Raw genomic sequence first — 23,970 nt, forward strand, 5'->3', positions numbered from 1 at the left:
TGTATGGTAGCTTCACTTTTGAGAAGCAGAAACTGTCCAAGAGAGCAGCGATGCCCATATTGGGTAATTACAAGGACCGCGGGCTTCAAAAAGACAACTCTGGCTTCCTTGTACCTTCAGCACCCATTCTCTGTCGCTTGGAGAGGAGACACCTATGTGGCGGGGCGGGGGGGTAGGTTTCCTTCCATACCAAATTAAGGTTTTCTCCCTGGAGAGCCCCCATTTTATTTTTTTTAGAATTTCTCTACTCTAATGACCAAAATAAGATATCGCTGCCCCCAGAGTATTCCAGTTTAGAGTGAAGAAGAGCAGAGGTGAGGACCTTCCCATCAGGATTATTGTTTTAATAATTTTAAAAGCTTGCCATCTAAGACAGACTCCACTGATGGAAATAGGTCTGGGGAGGACAGAGAGGTGGGGAAAGAAGCAAAAATAAAAGGGAGCTCCTAATTCCTCTTCCTCGTCACATTCTCTGTATGCTAAATACAAGGCAGCATACCACTCATCACGAAGGACCTTCTTGCCATTCATTCTTTTTTTTTTTTTTTTTTGGAGCTGGACAGAAAGAGATCTAAACACAAGGCTGGATTTGGGGGCTGCATAACTGACCCCTTTGTTCTCTTTTGTTCCATCTTGCAACTCTCCCACCCTGGAATTTCAGCTGAAAAAGAAGCAGGTGTATGTGGATAAGGTGGAGAAGATGCAGCAAGCCCTTGTACAGCTCCAGGCAGCATGTGAAAAACGCGAGCAGTTGGAGCATCGTCTCCGGACACGGCTAGAGAGGGAACTGGAGTCCCTCAGGATTCAGCAGGTATGGAGAACTTAAGAAAATGAGATCGTTCCTGGTTTGGTTATGCTTCATTTGGTGTCTGACGTGAAGACAAAAACCGCACTTTGGCTCATCTTTTCGGTCTTCCGTCCCACCCGACCTTACTTCCAGACTGCCTCATCATGGTAAAGACGAAGTCGGCTTCCTTAGCTTCCTGTCCCAGCAAAATCCTTAATGCCTATTATCCCTTGCCTATTATCTTCAGATGAGCAGTAGACCCTGTAAGAAGTGAAGATGCTGTGCAAATAGACTCTTAGACATTTTAGAATTGGATGTGGTCTTTAGAATCATCTGACCATGCCTGTCCTCATTTTTATTTATTTATTTGTTTAAAAAGATTTTATTTATCTATCTGACAGAGAGAGCACAAGCAGGGGGAGCAGCAGGCAGAGGGAGAGGGAGAAGCAGACTCCCACTGAGCAGGGAGCCTGACGTGGGGCTCGATCCCAGGACCCTGGGATCATGACCTGATCCGAAGGTAGCCACTTAACCGACAGAGCCACCCAGGCGCCCCGTACCCCTCCTCATTTTTAGATGGGAGAAAATCAAGATTCAGAAAAGGTTGCATGACTCACTTAAGGCCACACAACAAGTTAGGAGCAAGGTAGGGCCCAAATCCTAGATTTTTAATGTCCCTTTCTGTTGTGTACCATGCTGGCAGGCAGGGATAGCGATTTTTTTTTCAGCCACCGATCCGCTTTCTGAGCAGCATGACCGTTGGATATGACAAGCTTCTTTCCTGATCAAAGGAGTCTCCTATTCAAGCCCAAAGTTGAGAGTCCCGGGCCTTAGGAGGAAATCTGAATTTCCTTTGCTTCTGAATCAGAATCCAAACTGAAGTGGCTGGGGCAGTAATCCTCTCCAAGAATGGGGGGCTCTTCGAACGGGACTCGGCCACCACGCTTCTTGCACTAACCTGAGGGGTCTCCCTCATCTCCCCAACCAGCGCCAGGGCAACTCTCAGCCCACCAACGTTTCCGAATACAATGCCACGGCGTTGATGGAGCTCCTCCGTGAGAAGGAGGAGAGGATCCTGGCCCTGGAAGCCGATATGACTAAGTGGGAGCAGAAGTATTTGGAGGAGAATGTGATGAGACATTTCGCTCTAGATGCTGCCGCGACCGTAGCTGCTCAGAGGTAAGGAGCTGGCGGCCAGAGTCACTGCTTGAAGGGCCCAGGGGTAGGGGGAGGGGCGCGGGGGGGGGGGCAGAACAGAAAGGTGACTGATGAAAAGATTTTTCAGTGTTTTTTCTTGTTTTTCCTGTAATGCTCTTCCCCGCCCCCCCTCCCCAATTTCTGCTTAAATGTGTTTTCTTTCATCTGGTGAAGCAGGGACTGTGAGGGCAGAGGGTCAAGAATTTGAAAATTAATGTTGACTTATGAACTTACTGGAATCCTAGCTCGGCTTTCCTCGGGAGCCAGAAACATTGCAGGTGGGATCAACTGAACGTTCGCGCACCTCTTTTCACCAGAGCCACGGCTTCTTGCAGCCACGTGTCTAGCTTTCTTTGTTGAGCCCTGGGACTGGAGTGGAGGCCTCGCCAGAGAAATGCCACTCAGAAATTAAATGTCACTCAGGAGTGGTGCCGCCATTTGATAGCTCTGGCTCACCCCAGGTATGCCAAAGGCTGTGGTCAACATGGATCCATCCCTGCCCTTTGAGCAGGTCTATATTTGAAGGCCACATTCTCTGCGGCCATGAGTGCATCACATGGAAACGGTCACATTCCATTTGGTCAGGGAGAGAAAGTGGCAGGAGGATTTTTTTTTTTTTTTTTTTTTTTGCCTCCTTGCCCCTTTCACGTGAAAACATTAAACATTGGTCTTTGGAGGAAACTGTGCTCTTACCTTGTCTGGCTGTCTTGCCGCTGTTCAGAATCGAGAGTTGGAAAAGAAAGAAAGAAACAACAGCAAAAACTAAATTTGAATCAGGAGATGGCCTGGCTTGGAGAGATGGACAGAGCCTGGGTCTGCAGTTGGGTATCTGAGAGAGGCCATAGAGTCTCTACGCAGAAAGTTATTAAGAACCACGGTGCTGTTTTTAATGTTCTCCTAAACATGGTAAGCTGGAGGAATCTGGAAACGCTTGCCAGAGTGCAGGCTGGGATGTGTGTGCTGTGCGGAGGGGCTGGCGAATACATTTTATCTGTGATTCCTTCTCATGCCAAATCAGAGGGAAGGCAGTGCTGAAGAGCTGGGCTGGTGGTTTGAAAACCTACTCCCAGTTCTCCAGGAAGATATCTTACGTTTCTCTAACACACTCCGCCCATCTCCAGGTATCCTCTATAAACCTTAAATGGATTGGAATCGCCTCTGCCCCGATTTTGAGGTCCTCATGGGCTTAAGCTTACCTGTCTTCGTTTTCTGCAAACGGTGTGCTCAGTACATGCCAGGGTGGTAGCAGAGTGTGCGGAAGCCCCAGCTGCTCTCGAAGATGGTCGGGAAGTTTGTAGGCAGATTAGAAGCACAATTAAGTGTCATTTTGGCTGCTACGTCCCAAGAGAAACACCTGTGGCCTGTGCTTATTTCACAAAGGTTATTCAGGCAACCCTAAATCTGTAAAGGAGATGCAGGACGATTTCTATTATCATTGCACAGAAACCAAGACAGATACCGCTCGTGAAGGTGTGCCGTGTGAGAAAATGTTGGACAGCCAAGGTTCTCGGTGCTGGGACGTTCGATGCTAAAACTGACTCCAGAATAGACTTCAGGTCAGGAAAGGCAGGAAAGCTAGAACGTTGTCCCCGGGATCCTTGTATAAAGAAACGACCCCCCCTTCCTTCCTCCCTGGAAAGTTTTGAGTACTGGGGGAAAACCCCTTTCAGACAGATTTCTTTCCAGCATCTGTTGCCTTCCGTAAGGTAGATTTAAGTCAAATTCTTTTAAATCACCAGGTAGAAAGTTTCCATGGAATCACTGTTTTTAGTAAAATGTGCATGCTTATCATTTCATATGATAAAAAGCAGCGAGTTTCCACCTAGTAGAAATACATTATGTTAGTTCCTCAGGCAAGCATCGTGTATCGGGACTGTATACTTTTTGCATGCCTATTAATCCAGCCCACAGGAGAAATTGAGAGATTGTGTTCAAATTCCTGCAAAATGAGAAAATTGGACTAGGCAATTCCTCCAGAACCTTCTATTTCCAGGACTATACTATTTTTTTCAAAGACAATGCCTCTTAGGCTTGGCCACAGAGACTAGTTTCCTTTTCCTCCTTCCTCAGTGAGATTTCAAATTTGGAAGGGAACATTCAGAAAACTTTTTTTCAGAACCTGTGAGCTTTTCCACCTTCCCTTCCAACATCTCTTGCCATTCCTTTTCTGTCCATTCTGTCTCCTCTCAGCCCTAAAACTTTGACCAAGGTTCTGCTCTTTGCCCCTTTCTGTGGTAAAAGCTTTACATTGTTTTCTTTCTAAATAATTTTTAAGTGCCTAGGGTATTGGCTGAAGATAGAATGTGCTCAACATGTATTTGAGTAAGGAAGGAGAGAAAGAAGTAAAAAGGAAGGAAGGAGAAAAGAAGTGAAAGAGAGGGAAATGATTGCTAACTCTATAACAAAATCCCTAAATCTAGTGCCACATTTTAATGACCTGCTTGGTTCCTGTGTATTCCGCTAGTATCTCAAACTTTAATATATTCCCAGTGTAATATCCCATAGGGAGATAACAGGTTGCACATTTAGGAGATGTTGCTTGGGTGGTATCAATGGTAGTTGTAGAATCTTTTCAATTAAGGTATTATTTACATATCAAGAAAACGCCTAGTTCAAGTGTATGGGTTGATGCACGTTGGCAGGTGTATACAGTAATGGAGCCGCCACCACAGTCAAGATAGAGGACACATTCTAAAGTGCTCTTGTGCCCCTTCAACTTGATCCCTTCCTCCCCCACCTGGCCGCAGACAACAGTTCATCTGTTTTTTGGTCATTATAGTTTTGCCTTTTCTAGAATGTTGTATAAAAGGACTCATATAGTGTATACTCTTTATGTTTGATTTCCTTCACCTGGCATCATCATTTTGAGATTTGTACAAGCTGATGCATGTATCAGTATTTTATTTCTTTTCGATGCTGAGTAGTGTTCCATAGTTTGGGTCATACCACAGGTGCTTATCCATTCACTTGATGATGGATATTTGGATTGTTTCCCTTTTTTGGCCATTGTGAATAATAAAATACAGATTTGAATATAATAACAGACAACTGTCTTTTCTCAGGTGAGAAAACCTATTAGGTGATCAATTTATACCCCTGTTAGCACTTGAATTCTATGTTCTACGAAGCACCCCTTGTCAAAGGGAAAGTGGTCAATGCAAGAAATCACATGTAGTCTTTTCTTTTTTTTTTTTAAGATTTTATTTATTTATTTGAGAGAGAGGGTGAGAGAGAGCACAAGAGGGGGTAGGGTCAGAGGGAGAAGCAGACTCCCCACGGAGCAGGAAGCCCGATGTGGGACTCGATCCCGGGACTCCGGGATCATGACCTGAGCCGAAGGCAGTCGCTTAACCAACTGAGCCACCCAGGTGCCCACATGTAGTCTTTTCTATATAAGGTACTCTGCTAAGTACTTTACAATTATTGCTTATCCTCACAATAATTCTTTGAGAGAAGTATTATTATCTATTGTACAGATGAGGAAACTGAAGCAAAGACAGGTTAAATAATTTGTCCAAGATCACACACAGTTACTAAGAAGAAGAACTGGGATTGAAAATGACATTTTGACACCTCCACCACTATCCTCTGCTGCTTCCCAGATACAATGATTTCTTTTTTTTTTTTTTTCCGTTTTTTTTTAAAGATTTTATTTATTTGACAGAGAGAGAGACAGCGAGAGCAGGAACACAAGCAGGGGGAGTGGGAGAGGGAGAAGCAGGCTTCCCAGCGAGCAAGGAGCCCAATGCGGGGCTCGATCCCAGGACCCCAGGACCATGACCTGAGCCGAAGGCAGACGCTTCGCAACTGAGCCACCCAGGCGCCCCAGATACGATGATTTCAAGATGGTGTAATAGGGATTATGAACTGTTCAAGAGGTACTATTTGAGGCTTATTATTTAGTCTCTTAAAAATACTATAAATAGGGGTGCCTGGGTGGCTCAGTTGGTTAAGCAATTGCCTTCAGCTCAGGTCGTGATCCTGGAGTCCCAGGATCGAGTCCCACATCGGGCTTCCTGCTCCGCGGGGAGTCTGCTTCTCCCTCTGACCCTCCCCTCTCTCATGCTCTCTCTCTCTCTCTCTCAAATAAGTAAATTTTTTAAAAAAATACTATAAATAATTACAATAATATGGCCCAGATTATAACTCCATGTTGTTGTGCTCCTAGAGATTCTCTAGATGCTTAATATAGATGAGGGAAATTATTACCGAGTAGTTCATCCTAGAAGAACGGATTTGTCAATGCAGATTGAAGTTCACAAATGGTGAATAGATTTCTGAATAGCAGCAAAAGGATATAAAAAGGTAACAAACCCGATCAGCCATGCCATTTACAAGTTTGCATTTCCTGAAGTAGGTTGTTAACCTTCTTCAAACGTGCAATGTTTTGTTTTTATTTTGGGTGATGTAAATCTGGGAAAGAAGGAAGGAAGGGGAAAGCAGAAATTAGAAGCTGCTCACACACATTATACATGCCTACCTGTTCCTTCTCGGTAGGCTTTCCTCAGTTTCCGTCCTCAGCTGTCTCTTCATTCTACCTTCTGTCTTACTTATCTTGTTCTCTGTTACAGCTTCAAATAGTAAGTCTGACATCCCTTAGATTAAAGTTAGACTTGTCAACAACTTGGATATTGTCATATGGCTATTCATAAGACATGTTAACCCTGATGTAACTAAAATCAAGACCCATTATAATGCTTTCCCAAAGATCTCTCCTTACTTTCCAAGCGCAGAAAATGAGTGGTGTGCCATCTTTTCTAGTCATTTGACTTAGAAACAACAAAGTTCTCATGCATTCTTCCCTCTCTCCAACAGCCACATTTAAACAGTCTCCAAGTTGCCTCCTATGGTCTGTTCCATTCCCCCTGCTGTTGCATTGGTTCATGATTTCAGTATCTCTGGCTGAGATTATTACAATAACCCTTCTGACTGCTTTGCCCAAGTCCAGTGTATTCTCCCCGCAACCCCCCATCGTATTTCAGCCAGAGATAATGCTGTCTTTCTAAGGCACAGCTTGGATCATTTCACTCCCTTCAAAAAGCTCTAATGATTTTCAGTGCCTATTGGAAGAAAATTCAGACTTGCTTCTGTAATAATTAATTATTTACCTGTCTTTTTTGTGTGTGTGTGCCTCGCCTTGCAAGTCTCCTGCCATCAGGGACTAGTCTTATGCATGTCTAGCCACTTTTTAGCATCGCAGTAACTTCAAACACAGTGCTCCACTCACGGTCGAGTTCACATATTAAATAAACAAACAGATGCTACCGATAGGAAAAGACGGATTTGAAGTTTAAAAGTTCAAAACACTAGATGTTTTAATGAGGAAATCAGGGGTGACATTCGAGAAAGCAGTGTAAGCAGTGTGATGGGGATAACTTCATCGGACAAAGGAAGGAGAGAGATGACCGGAGGGGGAGAGTCGCCAGAAACTCCTTTACTTAAGAATTTAGATGTAGGGGCGCCTGGGTGGCTCAGTCGGTTAAGCGACTGCCTTCAGCTCAGGTCATGATCCTGGAGTCCCAGGATCGAGTCCCGCATCGGGCTCCCTCCTCAGTGGGGAGTCTGCTTCTCCCTCTGACCCTCCTCCCTCTCGTGCTCTCTGTCTCTCATTCTCTCTCTCGCAAATAAATAAAATAAAAATCTTTAAAAAAAAAAAAGAATTTAGATGTAGGATGTCAAATTCAGGGATCTACATTTTGGAGTACACAGGTGGTGTTTTCAAGCCAGCAGCTCACTCCAGATGTGCCTAAGGGTCATCTCGGAGTATTGGAAGTTAGGTCAGGTTGCTCCTTCCAACACTGTGCTTGCTTGCTTTTGCCTGAGCCATTGGCTTAGTAGCCCCAGTCTTCTAGAAGGAAGATTGATGTTGAAGGCCGTCCTGGCAGCTCTGTAGGAATTCACTAAGCGCCCCACATTTTCAGGCTCCATTCCTTAGGAGCTCACAGTGTCCATATCAATTAGCTGGCAGGGCTCTGAGTCCCCGAAATGGTCTTTTATGCAACGAAAGTGGCCTGGCTCCCCCAGTGACAAACCGTACGCTCGTGTCCCCAGTGTCCATAGACACCGTGCACTCTTTAGAGAGGCCTGGCTCTGAAGCAGCCATCCCCTTGGAACTGTGCACTGCAGGAATTGGCTCCACGATAGAATCCCGGAGCTGGAATTCTCTAAAGTCATCCTCTCTTGTTTATTACCCTCCTTCCACCTAGGTACTTTTCTTTCTTAAATAACAGGTAACTTTGTTGAGTGTTTTTACAGTGCCGGTGTGTGGCACTGTGTCTTTTACGTGCATACTTTGACGTCATCCCCCCAGAATGCCACGAGATAAGGGTTATGATGATGATTTCTATCTTGCATATGAGGAGACTGAGCTTTAGAGGAGTTAACTGATTTCCTGAGCTCATACCATTTGTTAGTGGCAGAGTACTTGGGAAAGTGGGATTTGACCCTGGTGTGGTCTATAGTCAGACATTACACAATGCCATTTCCCCTTGGGTACCTTGGAACACAAGAGCCATTCCCGGTAGGACCGGAAGCAGGTGAACTCACCAGAGCCAAGTGTGGAATTCTGAGATGCTAAAATATTTCGAATTTAGCAACTGATGAGAGCCACTGCAGTCCTCGTCCTTCTTGCTCTCCCAATTATTTCACCACTCAAATACATTGTTTCAGCCTTGCATATAAAAGTGCAAGCATTTGGGGGAACAGTAGTTTTGTAGAAACTCACCCAATTTCCCTAACTTTAATACCAATTCTCTGCCTCTTCATTCCCCTGCCCTTTCCTTCCCATCTGCACTGGTCACAATCTCTAAGCTAAGAGAACACAGCTAGCTGCCAGCAGAAAATTCTCCCACAGATCCTCGTTCTCAAAGGAAGTATAATGAAGCTGTGCCAGTTCATTGTTTTCTTGGTCTATTGTTGGCTTTCCTTGAAGACCCATATAATTACATCAATATTCTTCCTAATCCCTTTTTTTTCTCTCCAAGTGATTCAAGGAAGATCCAGTTTTCTTCGTTCCTTTCCCTCTTTTTTCTACCACTAGTTCTAAATAAACTAAAGAAAGATGCATGACCTCATTTATCAGGACGATATAGGATTCCCATATATCTTTGACTTGTGCTGTTTAGACATCAGCCACCCATGGGCTAGACCCTCTCCCCAGCACCACGTCCTCCTCCTCCTCTCCTTCTCCTTCTCTCTCTCTCTCTCTCTCTCTCACACACACACACACACACACACTTTACTACTTATTAATTAGTCTTTGAATTAATGGCCTGAGACACTTTCAAATGAAACAGGATGGTGCCTCGTGCAGTTGGGACTCTGGCAAGAGAACAGTCTTGTAGTTGGGGAAGAGACTTTTCGATTTGGCACTAGAATGTTTCTGATGTAGGTCAGATAGGAATGAAGTGGCACTGATTCAAAGGCCCTGCTTCTCACTCAGCTTGCGTGCTCTATCTGACCTTCACTGTTGACGTGTCTATAGTTTGTGTCTAGCAGTCAGTGTAGTTGTTCTACATCTATAGCAAGAGCTGTCTAGTAGTACATTCTCTGTCTTTCAGCAAAGTCTAGCCTTTTCCCGTTTATAACTGTCATGAGAATAAAGTGGAAATCGGTACTATCTTATGTGTAATATAAATAATAATATAAAGTGGAAATATAAATATCTTCCTATTACCTGGCCATGATCTAAAACCTCGAAGGGACTCTGCCAGAAGGCTTTGGGAGGCCGTCTGTCTAGTCCTGAAGGCAAGCCTGTGCACCTCTCGTAGAATCCCTCGTCGACTTTTGCAACTGTACTCATGCCAAAAACCTCTTCTAGCTCTGAAAGCTGCACCTTCCTATCTTGGAGGTTCTTTTTTTTTTTTTTTTTTTTTAAGATTTTATTTATTTATTTGACAGAGAGAGATATTGCCAGAGAGGGAACACAAGCAGGGGGAGAGGGAGAAGCAGACTCCCTGCTAAGCAGGGAGCCCGATGCGGGGCTCAATCCCAGGACCCTGGGATCATGACCCGAGCCAAAGGCAGACACCTAACGACTGAGCCACCCAGGCGCCCCTTGGAGGTTCTTTTCAATAAGTCATCCAGAAACCAGCCATTCCTAATGAGTTTGACTGTCTTCCAGCAATACCTTTGACTTGGGAGGGAGACGATAGGATTCGTTGGTTTTGCTGCCTTGTCATCATCATCACTGCCATCTTCCTTCCAGGGACACAACAGTTATCAGCCACTCTCCCAACACCAGCTATGACACGGCCCTGGAAGCTCGCATCCAGAAAGAGGAGGAAGAAATCTTGATGGCCAACAAGCGCTGCCTTGACATGGAGGGCAGGTAAAATACCGATCTGGACCCTGGTAGATCTGAGAAGAAGGTATCAAGACCAGATAGGTCAGAAGGGAAGGGCAGGCGGCATCTTCATTCACAACCGGGAAACCCGATAATGCAGCTTCCCCTGACCCCTGCACCCCTGCCAGCCTGTTACTTGGGATTTGAAATGCAATGACCTTTACCTTGCTTTCCCCATTGGCCTTGGTAATTGCTTTCCATCTTCCCTCTGCCAGAACTGTATTGCTGGCATTTGCACTCTGGGGTATTCTTTCTAGCATTGGACTTCAACCCTGTGATACAGCAGAGTGCACAGTAAGAGAATATCCATTCCAACTTGGACGTAGGGCCCCTGATACCTCTTAATAAACTCATGATCATTTACTTATTAGCTGCAGTTGTGGCCCATTCGTAGTTCTCATCTTCTCACTAAATACATCGTTCCATTGACTCCGATTCCTCACTTTGGCACCCACTACATCAGTCTACTCTCTCATCTACAGCCTTCTTTTCCACCATGACCTTACTTTGGCCTCCTGAGGTTTAAGCAACAACTCCTGGATGCTCTGCTCTACTCATCTGGGCGTGGAGAAAGGCATTTTAAGAAACGTAGCACACCGCCCCTTGCTTTACACCCCAGAAATAACTAAACCACTCCTCAGTCGAAAAGATACTGGAAGCTCAAGTCCAAGCAGGCCGTGAGACCAGAACATGGAGGTGGCGACAACGTTTTTATACGTTCTCTGTCTTTGGCTCCTAGGATTAAGACCCTCCATGCCCAGATCATTGAGAAGGATGCCATGATCAAAGTACTCCAGCAGCGTTCCCGGAAGGAGCCGAGTAAGACAGAGCAGCTGTCATCCATGCGACCCGCAAAGTCTCTGATGTCCATTTCCAACGCCGGGTCAGGCTTGCTCTCACATTCTTCCGCCCTGACCGGCACCCCCATCATGGAGGAGAAGCGGGATGACAAGAATTGGAAGGGGAGCCTAGGTAATGACAGTAAATAAAGAAGATGCGAGTGACGTGTTTAAAGGGAGCCCCGACTTAGATATGTGCCACTCGGCAAGGAAAAGGAGTGAGGGTCCAGAATCTAGAGAGAGGATGATATACCAGGTTGGGTTTCTGTTCTCCTGAGAGGAGCTCCTCCACACTCTTGACGTCTCACTGAGAGAACACTGGTTGAAGCCAAGGCCTCAGAAGATAAGAATTCTGAGTTCTGTTTGGGTGGGAAGGAAGACAACTTCAGTTTCCTTTAAAAAAAATTCTCAGATCTGGCCTTGCCATGTGAGACCTTTTGTCTTTGTCCAGAGCCCACGTGACCTCCACGTCAGTCAAAATGTCAGACTTCCAGATTTTTCTCTGTTCTTTGCCCCCATAGAATAGGAGGACTCAGAGTTCTAGTTGAGCTGAATGGAGCTGGGTGGCAGGGTTTTGTTACCAGAATGTTCTGAGATGAGAACTGAGTGTACTTTTTCATTCCATTCCTGTCCATTCCTTCCCCTCGGATCAAAAGCCCAGAAATATCGTGGATATCACGAGGCACATTTTCAGAGCCTGCGAGAGCCCCCTTTGTATTTTAATTTCAGGTCTTTTTGTTGCTTCGAATACCTTTCTTGGCCCTCTGACTTGCAGCGTCCTTTTGGGTAGAGGAGGTATTCTGGGGATCACGGTCCTGATTAGAACCTTAGGTTGCACAATTACCATGACACTCATCCGTGACCACAGACTTCTTCCCCCAATCCTTTTCCAGCCATCCGGTAGCGGATGATGTTGGCAATAAGTGGAACCAAGTAGAAGCATTCTGAAAGCTCCTTGGAGGTCAGTCGCCATCGGAAAAAGGAGTCACAACAGATTCGCAGGACACTTCAAGGTTTCATACCTTGTGCTGGGCTAGAGAACGAGGACCAGGAGGGACAGTGCCTGCCCAACCGATTCCTGGGCTCTCTGGAGGCACAGGGGAAGTTTCTCCTGAACCTCCTGCAAGGAAGAAGAGGCAACCAGAGGTCTGCGTTTGAAGAGCCTGTACCTCTCTCACCTCTTTTCCCTCTTTGCCTCCTAGGTATTCTCCTGGGTGGAGACTACCGCGCTGAGTCTGTCCCTTCCACACCGTCGCCGGTGCCGCCGTCCACTCCCCTGCTCTCGGCTCACTCCAAGACAGGCAGCCGAGACTGCAGCACCCAAACGGAACGGGGAACCGAACCGAGCAAAACCGCAGCTGTCGCTCCAGTCTCGGTTCCCGCGCCGGCCGCTGCCGCCGCCATCACTGCCAACGCTGCCGCCAACAGCGCCGCCGCTGCCACCAACAGCACCACCATGGGAGCCGCCGCTCCAGCCGCCGCCGCCGCCGCCGCCGCCCCATCTCCGGCAACTGCTGCTGCTGCTGCCGCTCTCGCTGCTGCCGTTTCTCCAGCCGCCGCTGCTCAGCTTCCAGCCGCGGCCTCTGCCGTTGCTGCGGCGGCGGCTGCTGTTGCTCCCGCCGCGGCTGTTCAGGTTGCTCCAGCTGCTCCGGCTCCGGCTCCGGCTCCGACAGCGTCTCAGGCTTCGGCTCCGGCTCAGACTCAAGCGCCAAGTCCAGCTCCGGCTGCGGCTGCTCCTCCAGCTCCAGCTCCAGCTCCGGCTGTGGCTCCGGCTGAGGCTTCTGCAAGTCCAGCTGCCGGTTCTGGGTCGCGTCGTTTGTCTGTACCAAGTTTGACCTGCAGTCCGGATAAGACAGGTAATGATTCTCCATGCCGGGGCAGTTTTGGGCTCTGCCCTCAATTACAGGTTGTTTGTTGGCACGCTGCTGCGTAGACACTGTTGGTCATTTGGCCAGAGCTGGTCGTGTGCTAAAGGGGAGCCATCACAAGACACAAGGGCAGAGTCTGTCAGTGGCTCCTTGGGACACCAGGATGGGAACAGGGATGAGCCAAGGCCATTCTTCCAGTAGAAGTAAATGCTCAGGTGAACAAGGGGAGGGGGTGTCGGGCGGGCAAGTCTCCATCCGCCATCGGCTTCATGGCTCCCAAGCTGTCGATTTCTAGGAATCTGCATCTTTACCTTGTGCCTGAGTGCTTTCTAACCCCGTTTCCATTTAGATGGCCCTGTTTTCCACTCCAATACTCTGGAAAGAAAAGCTCCCATTCAGATCCTGGGACAAGAGCCTGATGCGGAGATGGTGGAATATCTCATCTAAACGGCGTGTTCGAGAGCTGCAGTTTATCAGCGAGAGTGCTTTTAATCATTTTTCCCTTTTGTTTGTTCTTATTTTGAGGGTGAGGACAAGGGTTGGGGGGGGATGTTTTTTAAAGGGACTTTTTATTGAAACGATGTAGTACTTAAGTAATACCATACAAACTCCAGTCTACTCTGGTACACACTTAGAGAGTACCTCTAAAGACCGATTAATCAGAATGTGCTCTAAAGTTTATTGTGTGGATTTATACAAATCCTTGGACTGTTGATAGCTGGATATACGTGAATGTTTTCAACGTGCGTAATTTTATTTCGCATTTCCATATTCCAGATCATTTCGATTGAAGAGCACAGTACGTTTGGAAGACAGTGTGTAACATGTAGTTCAGAAGTGGGAAGTCGGAGAGAATTTGCACGTGTGCTGTTTTGTATACTTACCATCTAGACAGCATCCAGAGAGAGAGAGCTCTCGTCTCGGGCTCACAAAAGGGAATAGTTTCGGGAGCTGTGTAAGCTGGAGAAAAGGCAGGGAATATTGGGGTGTGGAAGGGTGCTGGAGCTAATTTTCCTTCCCAATTTCCCAGCTGCCCTGTGCCAGGAGATTGTGTTTATCTTCATTTCAGTGGTGCTTTGGAAGTGGATTCTTTTGGTTCCCTCGTGGAGGTTCATACATTCATATATATACTCTGGAGTAATTTATGCATTTGGATAATTAATATATTGCTTTCAGATGCTAGGAGAGTAAATTAGCTGTGTGATGGGCAACTTCCTCTTTCTTAGGGAGTGAGACCATCAGAGGCCTTGACGGAGAGTTGCATGAGGTGCTGTGTGTGGCCACGAACACAGCTCGCTTGCCTTTCCTGAGACCAATCTGCTTAGTGTTTATTTCTTCTCCAGCACAAACTCACTGGCTGTGTCACCAGTCTCAAATTTCCAATCGTTGGCAAAACGAGGAAGCATTTTCGGTGACGGGCCGAATGCTTTGACTTTCTGGTGGCTACTTGGAAATAACTCCTTTTGTTTTCCCCGATTCTTAGCATACGTCTTAAAAGGCATCGTTGACTATCACCTCCAAGGGAATAGCATCAGAAGCCCAAAGTACTATGCTGCAGCCGGGGGGAGAGGGGCGCTGCGGTGTACCCTTAGTTACCCCTTCTCGCTGCCAGTGACTCCATCTCGGAATACCTTTGGAGAGCAGCAGGAAATGCGCATGTGGACAGGGACCAAGGAGGCCAGGGCTCCAAGCTTTGCCATGGGGCTGCCTCCAGGGACACAAAAGGACTGCTTTTTGCCACGGGTCCCTGCTCTGTGTCACCTCTCTGCCCTTCATTAAGGTGACAGATCCGCAGACAATGTCATTAAGATCAGGTTTCAGGGGTATGGGAGGGTGAGGGGAGTGGGGGGGTGTTAGGTAAGGGTGGGGGGTAGAAGTTCGGGGATGTGTTAGTTAGAAACCAGATTAATAGAAGAGTAGGCCTGCTATATTACGTTGTGAGGCATAGTGGCTGGAAGGAGCTGTAGCAGTAGAGAACTACCCCCTCAGTTGAGTGATGAGGCATCTGAGACCCGGAGAGGTTACGGGACTTTTTCAAGATCACACAACACAGCTTTCCATTTTGCCGAATTACCATGCTTCTTTCAGGAAACCCTTATCTACAGCAAGCCTCGTTTTAAGGAAAGGCATCTTCACGGACCAGGGCATACGGATTTTGTAAAACGTCCCTGGCTTGAGTAATAGTTTATCCAGGGTTCTGATTTCCTACCTTGCCTCTCCTGCAGTGCCTTTTGCAAGGTCTTCCCTGTCCTGGTCCTCATTTCAACACTGAGTCACATGAAACTCCCCCCGAAGAAATCGACCTCTCTTCTTCTGTTGCTATGGGATTGGCTGTCTCAGATCATCTTACAGGGTTCTTCTGTGACCACAGGAATGGCGGCCTATTTAACAGTACTTTTGCACCATTCCTAATTCTCTTCCAGAGGAATCATTCGGTGGGGCAGAGGGAGAGACGAGAGGGAGAGTGATGTGATTTTCAGCCAGTCTTGCCATTTCAGTAATGAAGTGATCATCCTACGCATTAGTCTTCGGTCATCAAGTGAATCCCAAATAGAAATTAAAAGCGCAGTTGTGTTAATCCTCGTTCATGCTACCCTTTAGTCATAAGGGGGAAAGTCCTGAACTAGTAGAAGCCACAAGTAGCGAACTTCGGGACTGCTACTTTCTAGCCAAATAAATAAATCCAAATAAATTGAAACCTTTCATCTACTCCTTTTGTGGTTATAACACATTGCCAGAATTTTTGCTGGCTCTGGGAGCCATGATTTTAATCACATTCTGTAAGGTGACAAATGTCATACATTCCACACTGTGTGGCAGCCATCTCTTTAGACTCATGTATTTTCGGGAAAGGAAGAAGTTCTTGGCTGAGTGCTACCTTGAACTTTCTGCCGCATCTCTGCCCCCTCACACCAGAGGCAGTCCTTTTTGGCTCAGTTTTTACTCCCAGGTAATTTGCTAAAGTAACATCGTACATCTAAGGGATGGAAGAAGTCCATGTCAGTGTATTATGTTTACGAAGAAGGTAGATTCAGCCTTTTCAGAAAATCTCTACTAGGTGTCCTTTTAAAATTTCAGGTTTATGGGAGGAACGTCAAGTTAGTCACCTTTCCACAGTTGTGTGGATATGAAACATTTGGGGGATCTTTCTGGACTCCCACTTATCTATGCATTTTACCGGCACCTCAGGACAGGAGGGTGACCTTGTTGTCTTAAACGTGTACTGCCTGGTGGTCTCTGGGGACCTTTTAAGTCAGTTGTACCCCAATGTCCCATGTACAGAAAAACTTCATTAGAATGAACTTTACTTGATATAAAACTCCTATTAATGATTTTTTATTAAATAAAAGTAGCTTGAATATTCTTTTAAAATCATGTATCTGGATTGTTGTTTCAATGAAGGATTTATTTTCCATGCTGCTTTCGAGCTTCAGGATGACAGGATAGCAGGAACCTGAAATACCTGCCATCATCTGCCGTAGGAAACACCAAGTGTTCTCTTGTTACGCAGTTGGGTGGGTACAACAGTTGGAAAACGAACAAACCGACTGTGCAGACTACTTTTTATGAACAGCCTAAACACTCATAATGCGGCAGCTTAAAGTGCATACATATGGACTAACTTTTATAAATGATATTTTCATGTCTGTTAGCCATACAATCTCCTGTTATCTCAATTGCTCATTTCACATATGGAATGGGTTACTTCAAATGTGTGCATTCTTCCTGAACATATTTTCAAAGGAAGGCATCAGCTATGGGCTAATTGCCATCCATTTCAGCCCGCCATGATCCTTGGAAAGAGATCTCCCAAGTGTCAGTCATCATCAGTAGGACAAGTGGTGGGAGTTTGTTTATTTTTTCCCAGTAGCAACGATGGGTTACATGGAATCATCAAACCTCCTTCTGGCCTCCCTTGTGATTAATGGCATGTGTTTATAAAATGGATAGCTGGCGTTGGCAGATGGCTAGAGAAGAAGCACCTTCTGTTTGGAATGTATGTGGCTCCGTAATGATTGAGACCCCATTCTGTAATCGACTGAGCTAGTTCCAATAAAGTTAAGCAGGTTTGAATCCACTTTGTGCCTATCTTTTCACTGACAATAAAGTTAGCTATTTTAAAATGCAGTGCCGCGTGGAAAATGCTTTGGTGTTTACCCAACAGAGGCTTTATTTACACTGTATCGGTGATTACTTCGAATTTAGTATGCAGTGAAATTGCCTTTCAAGGGCAGCGCGCAAGACAATTTGCATTTGCTTAAAGTATGGAATGTGATTATAAAGTATTAAGACAACACCACAGGCCACATGCTCTAATTGGTTCCTTTCTATATTCAGGCAGCATATATTAAAAGCTTTGCATCTTTTTATCTCCTGTTTCCGAGGAATAAAATGATGGCCACCCAAAGCAGAGAATTCATCCTTTAGTTAGCAATTTGGAAGGCCCCCTTGATGTTTCTTTTGTACCCTTGTTCTTATGCCAATTCATCAGTTTTGGTTGAAGGAGCTTGTTATTAAAAGCAAATCAAAACCGCAAACAAGTTGGCTTTTTTTTCACCGAAAATGTTAAAGCCGCCTTCACACTGCCCTCCCTGCACCTCCCGTTTACCACTGGGTCCCACCCTGACTGGGGAGGGTAAGAGCCCCCCACGGGCTTTGAAATGACACTTTTTACAGTGAAATTGGCTGGATGGGTGTTGCAAAATGGATGGGAAGAGGAGATAGACTTCATGAAACTCTAAGTTTGATTCGTTATGATGAAGTCGGCCTACATTCCCTCCATATGTAGGATGAGTGTGTTGGAAACTCACACGAGGTATGAAAGCCCACTCCTCTTTTTCAGGACGAAGATGGCATTAAGTCAACCACAGCTTTTTATAAGATTTTATTTATTTATTTATTTGAGAGAGAGGGGCGGGGGGAGAGGGAGAAGCAGGCTGCCCGCCGAGCAGGGTGGCCCATGTGGGGCTAGATCCCAGGAGCCTGGGATCACGACCTGAGCGGAAGGCAGATGCTTAACCAACTGAGCCACGCAGGCGCCCTCAACCACACCTTACAAAGCTCTGTGAAGCATTTCTTTCAGAAGTATATTGTGCCCAGTTCTTAATGAACAGTCATTTATAGGGAGAGAAAAACAGTGTTCCTTCAAAAGTGACTGAGATTGCCTTGTAGGAGCTTTGTAGCTATTAGCTGGTATTATAACTGATCTGATCATCTGTGTGAGCACTTCATCTCCCCTTGCGGTGGGCCTCCCCTACTGTGAGGCTATATGAGTTACACAGTTGCAGAAAAAAAAAAAAAAAAAACACCTGCTGCTTCCCACCTTCTTCATCTCCCTCTTCTCCTGCAGGGAGGTTTTTATGGGAGGAAAAAAGTGTGTGGTTTAGATGGTGCCTGGGTGGCTCAGTCGTTAAGCGTCTGCCTTCTGCTCAGGTCGTGGTTCTGGGGTCCTGGGATCGAGCCCTGCATCAGGCTCCCCGCTCCGTGGGAAGCCTGCTTCTCCCTCTCTCACTCCCCCTGCTTGTGTTTCCTCTCTCACTGTGTCTCTGTCAAATAAATAAACAAAATCTTTAAAAAAAAAAAAGTGTGTGATTTAGTTTTAGAATACTTTCTACCTTGCTTGGCAATCACCCTGATACTTGAGTGAAGACCCCCAGGGGACAGGACTTAGTTTCCCAAAAGAAAATGACACCAAAATTTCATACCACGTCACAAATACTCCTCAGATGCACGAACTGGCTAAATCCAGAGTATTTATTTAGTCCCCCATGTTTTTTTCATTTGCTGAATGCCTCTACCAATGGTTTCAGGCATGTACGAGTTGTACATCATGTCCAGAATGATTGATGGGATGGCACAGAGTATGTGTGTGGGGGGCGGGGAAGACTAAGTTGAGGTTTGAGGGATGTATTGGCGTTAACCTGGTGAGCTAGGGGATGGGGATGAACATTCCATGCAGAAGGAATAGCATGTGCAAAGGCAATGTCCCTTTGGTGGACCTGCAATCAAATGAAGATCACTGTTTCTAAGATCAAAGGCCCGAGAGAATTACCCTGAATTTTAACACCTCTTAATGGAAACTTACAAGCTCCCTCGATTAGGTGGTAGAATGTACTGGTCCAGTAGTCAAAATAACATGGGAGTTCTAGTCCTAAATCTGCAGCTAAACAGATATTTACCTTTGGATAAGTCCCTTAACAGGATCAGAGAGGGTTATCAGTAAAATGGGCATAAGTATCTGTCCTTGTGGACCTCATGGAGAGGGAATAAGAGAGCTTCATAAAATGAGAACATAAAAGTGCCAGTCAAAAACAATGGGCCGAATCTATAAGGATGAGGTTTCTGTAACTTTTTATTAAAGAAAAATTCAAACACACACAAAACAGATAGGACAAGGCAGCTCCATGTGTCCATTACTGGGCTTTAGCGTTATCAATGCATGGTGAATCTTGCTTCATTTATCACCCGTGCCCATCAGCCCTGTATTATGTTGAAGCACATCCCAGACGTCATAGCATTGCATCCATAAATATTTCAGTACGCATAAAAATGAAATTTTTGATGATGAAAAGTGTAAAGTGCTACTCCTGGAACCAAAATATATAACCAAACAAGACGATAGCACATTTGTGTTTTGGCACCGACAAAGCTTCTTTGATCTCACAACTCCTGCCTTACACCAAAACCTACTTTCTCAAAAATGGAGGGGTTCATTCTCCCACAATCCCAATATCAAAGGGGAATACAGTGTCTTTAAAAGCTCCCCAGTGCAGGTTCTAAGCTATTATTTTTCCTCCACTCATATAGAAAGCTCCAGCTTCGTTAAAGTCCCTGTCATCCACCTGTTCCTTATTTATCATCATCTACTGATTTGGTCACTATCCCAAGCTCTCTGATGATTTTGGCCCCTAAGTCATAGTTGTCCTCTCCAGGCCCAAACTACCCAATCAGCATCCTGGCCTATTAGCTCACTGTCCTTTCCAACTCCACTGACCTCCACATCCCCTCCACCTCAGCCTGCTCTGCTCATGCCTAACCCAGACCTGGTCATCAAGTAGAACTGATCCACCATGGAAATTACATACACCAGTACCCCACTCTCTGTCCACAGGCTCCCATCCTCCCAGTTCTCCTATTCTGACTCTATCTGCCCTTTCACTTCCAAGAGACCTGAAATCATTTGATGTCCCCATCTCTTCCTAGGCTTTTGGCCCCAACCTACTTAATCTGGACTTCATGTTCAATCACCTGAACCCTCAAATCATACATAGCCTGTAGAATCTCAACCATTCATTGCAAGCCAGAACCTCATGGGTCATCCTTGACACCTCTCTCTTCCTCATGGCTGATATCCAATCTATCATTAATCCTAACAAAATGAACAAAATCCATCCACTATCCAATTATAGTCAACAATCTATTTTAAGCTACCATTATCTTTTACCCAGCCTATTTCTTTTCTTTTTTTTAAAGATGTATTCATTTATTTATTTGAGAGAGAGAGAGAGAGACAATGGGCCAGGGGAGGAGCAGAGGGAGAGGGAGAAGCAGACTCCCCACTGAGCAGGGAGCCTGAAGTGGGATGTGGGGTTTGATCCCAGGACCCTGGGATCATGACCTGAGCCAAAGGCAGACAGTTAACTGACTGAGCCACCCAGGCATCCCTCACCTAGCCTATTTTAATAGTATACTAACTTATTTGCCACGTCCACTTTTGTTCTACTACTTTATTATATTTATTTAGCAACAAATATTTATATTTATACTTGTATTTGTGTTTATATTTATTCAGCAGCAAATATTCATATCATGTCATTCTCCTGCTTAAAATCTTTTGAAAGCTTCCCACTGCAAAGTGAATAAAATGGGGCCACAAAAGGTAAAACAACTAACCCAAAGTTTCACTGTTGACAGATTTAAAACTAAAACCCAGATATCTTGGACTCTTATTCCAGCAGGATCATCATCATGCTTTGTTCTGAGTATCTTCTGTTCTCATGCTTATAGGACACTACTGCCATGATGTCATTATTTTCTCTGATGTTAACCTAAAACAGTACATCTTGAAGTCATCTCCAAACCGTCTGTATTGGACTCACCTCAAGTGTTTATTCACTGCACACCCCGTGGTCTTACCCCCAGAGCAGTTTACCCTGTAGTTCTAGGATAAGCCCCTGGAATTTACATTGTAACAAGCTTCCTGGGAGATTTTGACGGAGCTCATCCAGAGACTATATACTTGGACGAACACTGGCTGAGAATTTCCTGGCATATCTTACTTCCCTTCCCCTCTTCAGTCCCCCTGCTACATAATTGACACCCAGTTGCACATAGTTAAATGAATAAGTCCAGTTTGGACATTAGCTATCACACATAACCTTACTTTAATCGGCAGCCATTTTATTTTCTTCATTCACCCTTAATACTGATGGCAAAATGGCTGTCTTTTCTTCCCCAGATATGACTCTTAAGTAGGTGGATTTACTGCTCTGATCAAACAAGACATGTTGTTGGTTACTTTTGTTATGGGTTTACATGGTGTATAGTCTTTGAAACAACCACAACCATATTTATCATCTTGGCCAGCTCATTTAGCCCCAGTGACCGTTCTGTAATATGAGGTCACAGGATTATGATCTCTAATGTCCCTTCTGGCTCTTACATTCCTTGATTCCATGAGACTAAATACTACCTCTGAGGTCATAAATTCTTTCACATGCATCCAAAATTGGCTATGCGGCACAGATAAAAGACATTTTAAAATCTGAATATACTGAAAATATTCTACAGGCCTAAGATCTATTCACCAAGCTTCAATTTTTTCCCCACTGGTTGTGCCCACGCTTGACATTTTATTCTCCTACTAGGCCTATCATTTTCCAAAGAAGACATGTCCACAAGAATAAATTTCCCAGGAAAATCTGAGATCAAAACAGGAGGAAAGCAGGGTAGTTTACATTTCTTTTAAGCCATGAGTCAATGGTAATTTGCATTTATCCAATTGTAGGAGACTGGGTGGCACAAGCAAGGGAGGGTAGAAGGGAAGTAATCAAGGCATGTGTCACGTTGCAGTAGATGGCCAAGAAAACAATGACAGTTGCTGAGCCACCATTACATCCGTAGGACTAAGTGGGGCTAGGGAAAGGGAAATAACTTTTTTTGTAACCCGTTAGGTGTTAGAAACCAGCTGCGCAACAAACACATAAAATATGCATTCTTCCGGGGCGCCTGGGTGGCTCAGTGGATGAGCGTCTGCCTTCAGCTCAGGTCATGATCTCAGGGTCCTGGGATCGAGCCCCACATCAGGCTCCCTGCTCAGTGGGGAGTCTGCTTCTCCCTCTGTCCCCCCCCCCCCCCCCCCGGTTTGTGCCCTCTCTCGCTATCTCTCGCTCTCAAATAAATAAATAAATAAATCTAAAAGAAGTATGTATTCTTCCCAACGACCAAAGTTAAAAGATCCAAAAAATTAAAAGCATGTATTTTTTAAAACTCTTTTCTTCCTCTCATGCCCAGGGGGAGATCTGATCTGTGATTCTTGAAGTTTAGACAATTTGGAAGACCCTCTTAATAAAAAAGGACCTTAAAAAGTTATGCATACACTAGACACTAAAGTATTTATTTAGGAAGAGAAATCACAGCTAATTATAATTTTTAAAAGCTGACAAATATCACAAACATGATAATAAGAAAAACAACACATTTTTTAAAAGTTTTTATTTAAATTTCAGTAGTTAACAGAGTGTAATATTAGTTTCAGGTGTCGAATTTAGCGATTCAACACTTCCATACAACACCCAATGGTCATCACAACAAGTGCCCTCCTTCATCCTCACCATTTGTTTCACCCATCCCCCCACCCACCTCCCTTCTGGTGATCATCAGTTTGTTCCCTAGAGTTAAGAGTCTGTTTCTTGGTTTGTCTCTCTTTCCCCCTATGATCGTTTGTTTTGTTTCTTAAATTCCACATATAAGTGAAATCATATGGTATTTGTCTTTCTCTGACTGACTTACTTCACTTAGCATAATAACCTCTGGTTGCATCCACATCCTTGCATCCTTTCATTCTTTTGATGGCTGAGTAATATTCCATTGTGTATATATACCCCCTCTTCTTTATCTATTCATCAGTTGATGACACTTTGGCTGTTTCCATAATATGTATTGTATGCAATTCCCATCACAGAATGAATAAAAGTACTACTCATAGCTGTATACACTACATTATTGAGTATATTCCTAACAGAAGAAAACTTCCTCTGTCTTTATACATTAGTGAGATTTGAATACTCTGCATCCCTTGTGATCAAAGGCATTTTCCATGGATCAGATTCTGGATCCATACATTTCAAACCTTACTTCGGTACCCACATATTTTCAGTGTCAAGGACCATAAGACACATTCTTATAGTGATAAGACCTCTGGCTTTGCACCTTTGTATATGTATATGTATATGTATATGGAGAGAGAGAGAGAGAAACTGGTAAGTCCAAAATATTGAGGCAGAATTGCTTTTACTCTGGGAAACCTCAGTCTTTGCTGTGAAGGCATTCAACTAATTGGATGGGGGCCACCCATATTATGAAGGGTAATCTGCTTTGTACAGTCTACTGATTTAAATGTTAATCGCATCTAAAAAATATCTTCATAGCAACACCTCCAGTGGTATTTGCCAAACAATTGGGCACCATAGCCTAGTGAAGTTGGCACACAGAGTTAACGATCACAGCAGAGACCCTCCCACGGCATTGGAATGGGCCCATGCAATTCACATCCCATATCCAATCCATCAGCAAATCTCATCAGTTCCACCTTCAAAATATACCCAGAATCTGATGATCCCACTGAGTTCTGCTGCTTTAGCCTTCTGTTGTATCACCATCTCTTCCAATTTCTCCATGTCTGCTTTGTATTGCCGAGTTGGCTACCTCACTATT

The 23,970-nt window shown here is 45.0% G+C and overlaps 1 protein-coding gene across 3 annotated transcripts in view; it reads left to right on the top strand.

Annotated features, from left to right (window-relative positions):
* Positions 1-17,564, top strand: part of AMOT (angiomotin) — a 64,754-nt gene extending 47,190 nt beyond the window's left edge. For all 3 annotated transcript variants that reach the window (XM_032392784.1, XM_032392785.1, XM_032392786.1), the window contains 6 exons: positions 662-811; positions 1,776-1,966; positions 10,191-10,313; positions 11,068-11,300; positions 12,370-13,023; positions 13,385-17,564. In XM_032392784.1, coding sequence (XP_032248675.1) covers positions 662-811; positions 1,776-1,966; positions 10,191-10,313; positions 11,068-11,300; positions 12,370-13,023; positions 13,385-13,482 — 1,449 coding nt within the window. In that variant the 3' untranslated portion in view covers positions 13,483-17,564. The remainder of the gene's footprint in view (positions 1-661; positions 812-1,775; positions 1,967-10,190; positions 10,314-11,067; positions 11,301-12,369; positions 13,024-13,384) is intronic.
* The last annotated feature ends 6,406 nt before the right edge of the window (positions 17,565-23,970 follow it).

The sequence above is a fragment of the Phoca vitulina genome, unplaced genomic scaffold (assembly GCF_004348235.1).
Source record: "Phoca vitulina isolate PV1807 unplaced genomic scaffold, GSC_HSeal_1.0 scaffold69, whole genome shotgun sequence".
In the NCBI taxonomy this organism is placed as follows: domain Eukaryota; kingdom Metazoa; phylum Chordata; class Mammalia; order Carnivora; family Phocidae; genus Phoca; species Phoca vitulina.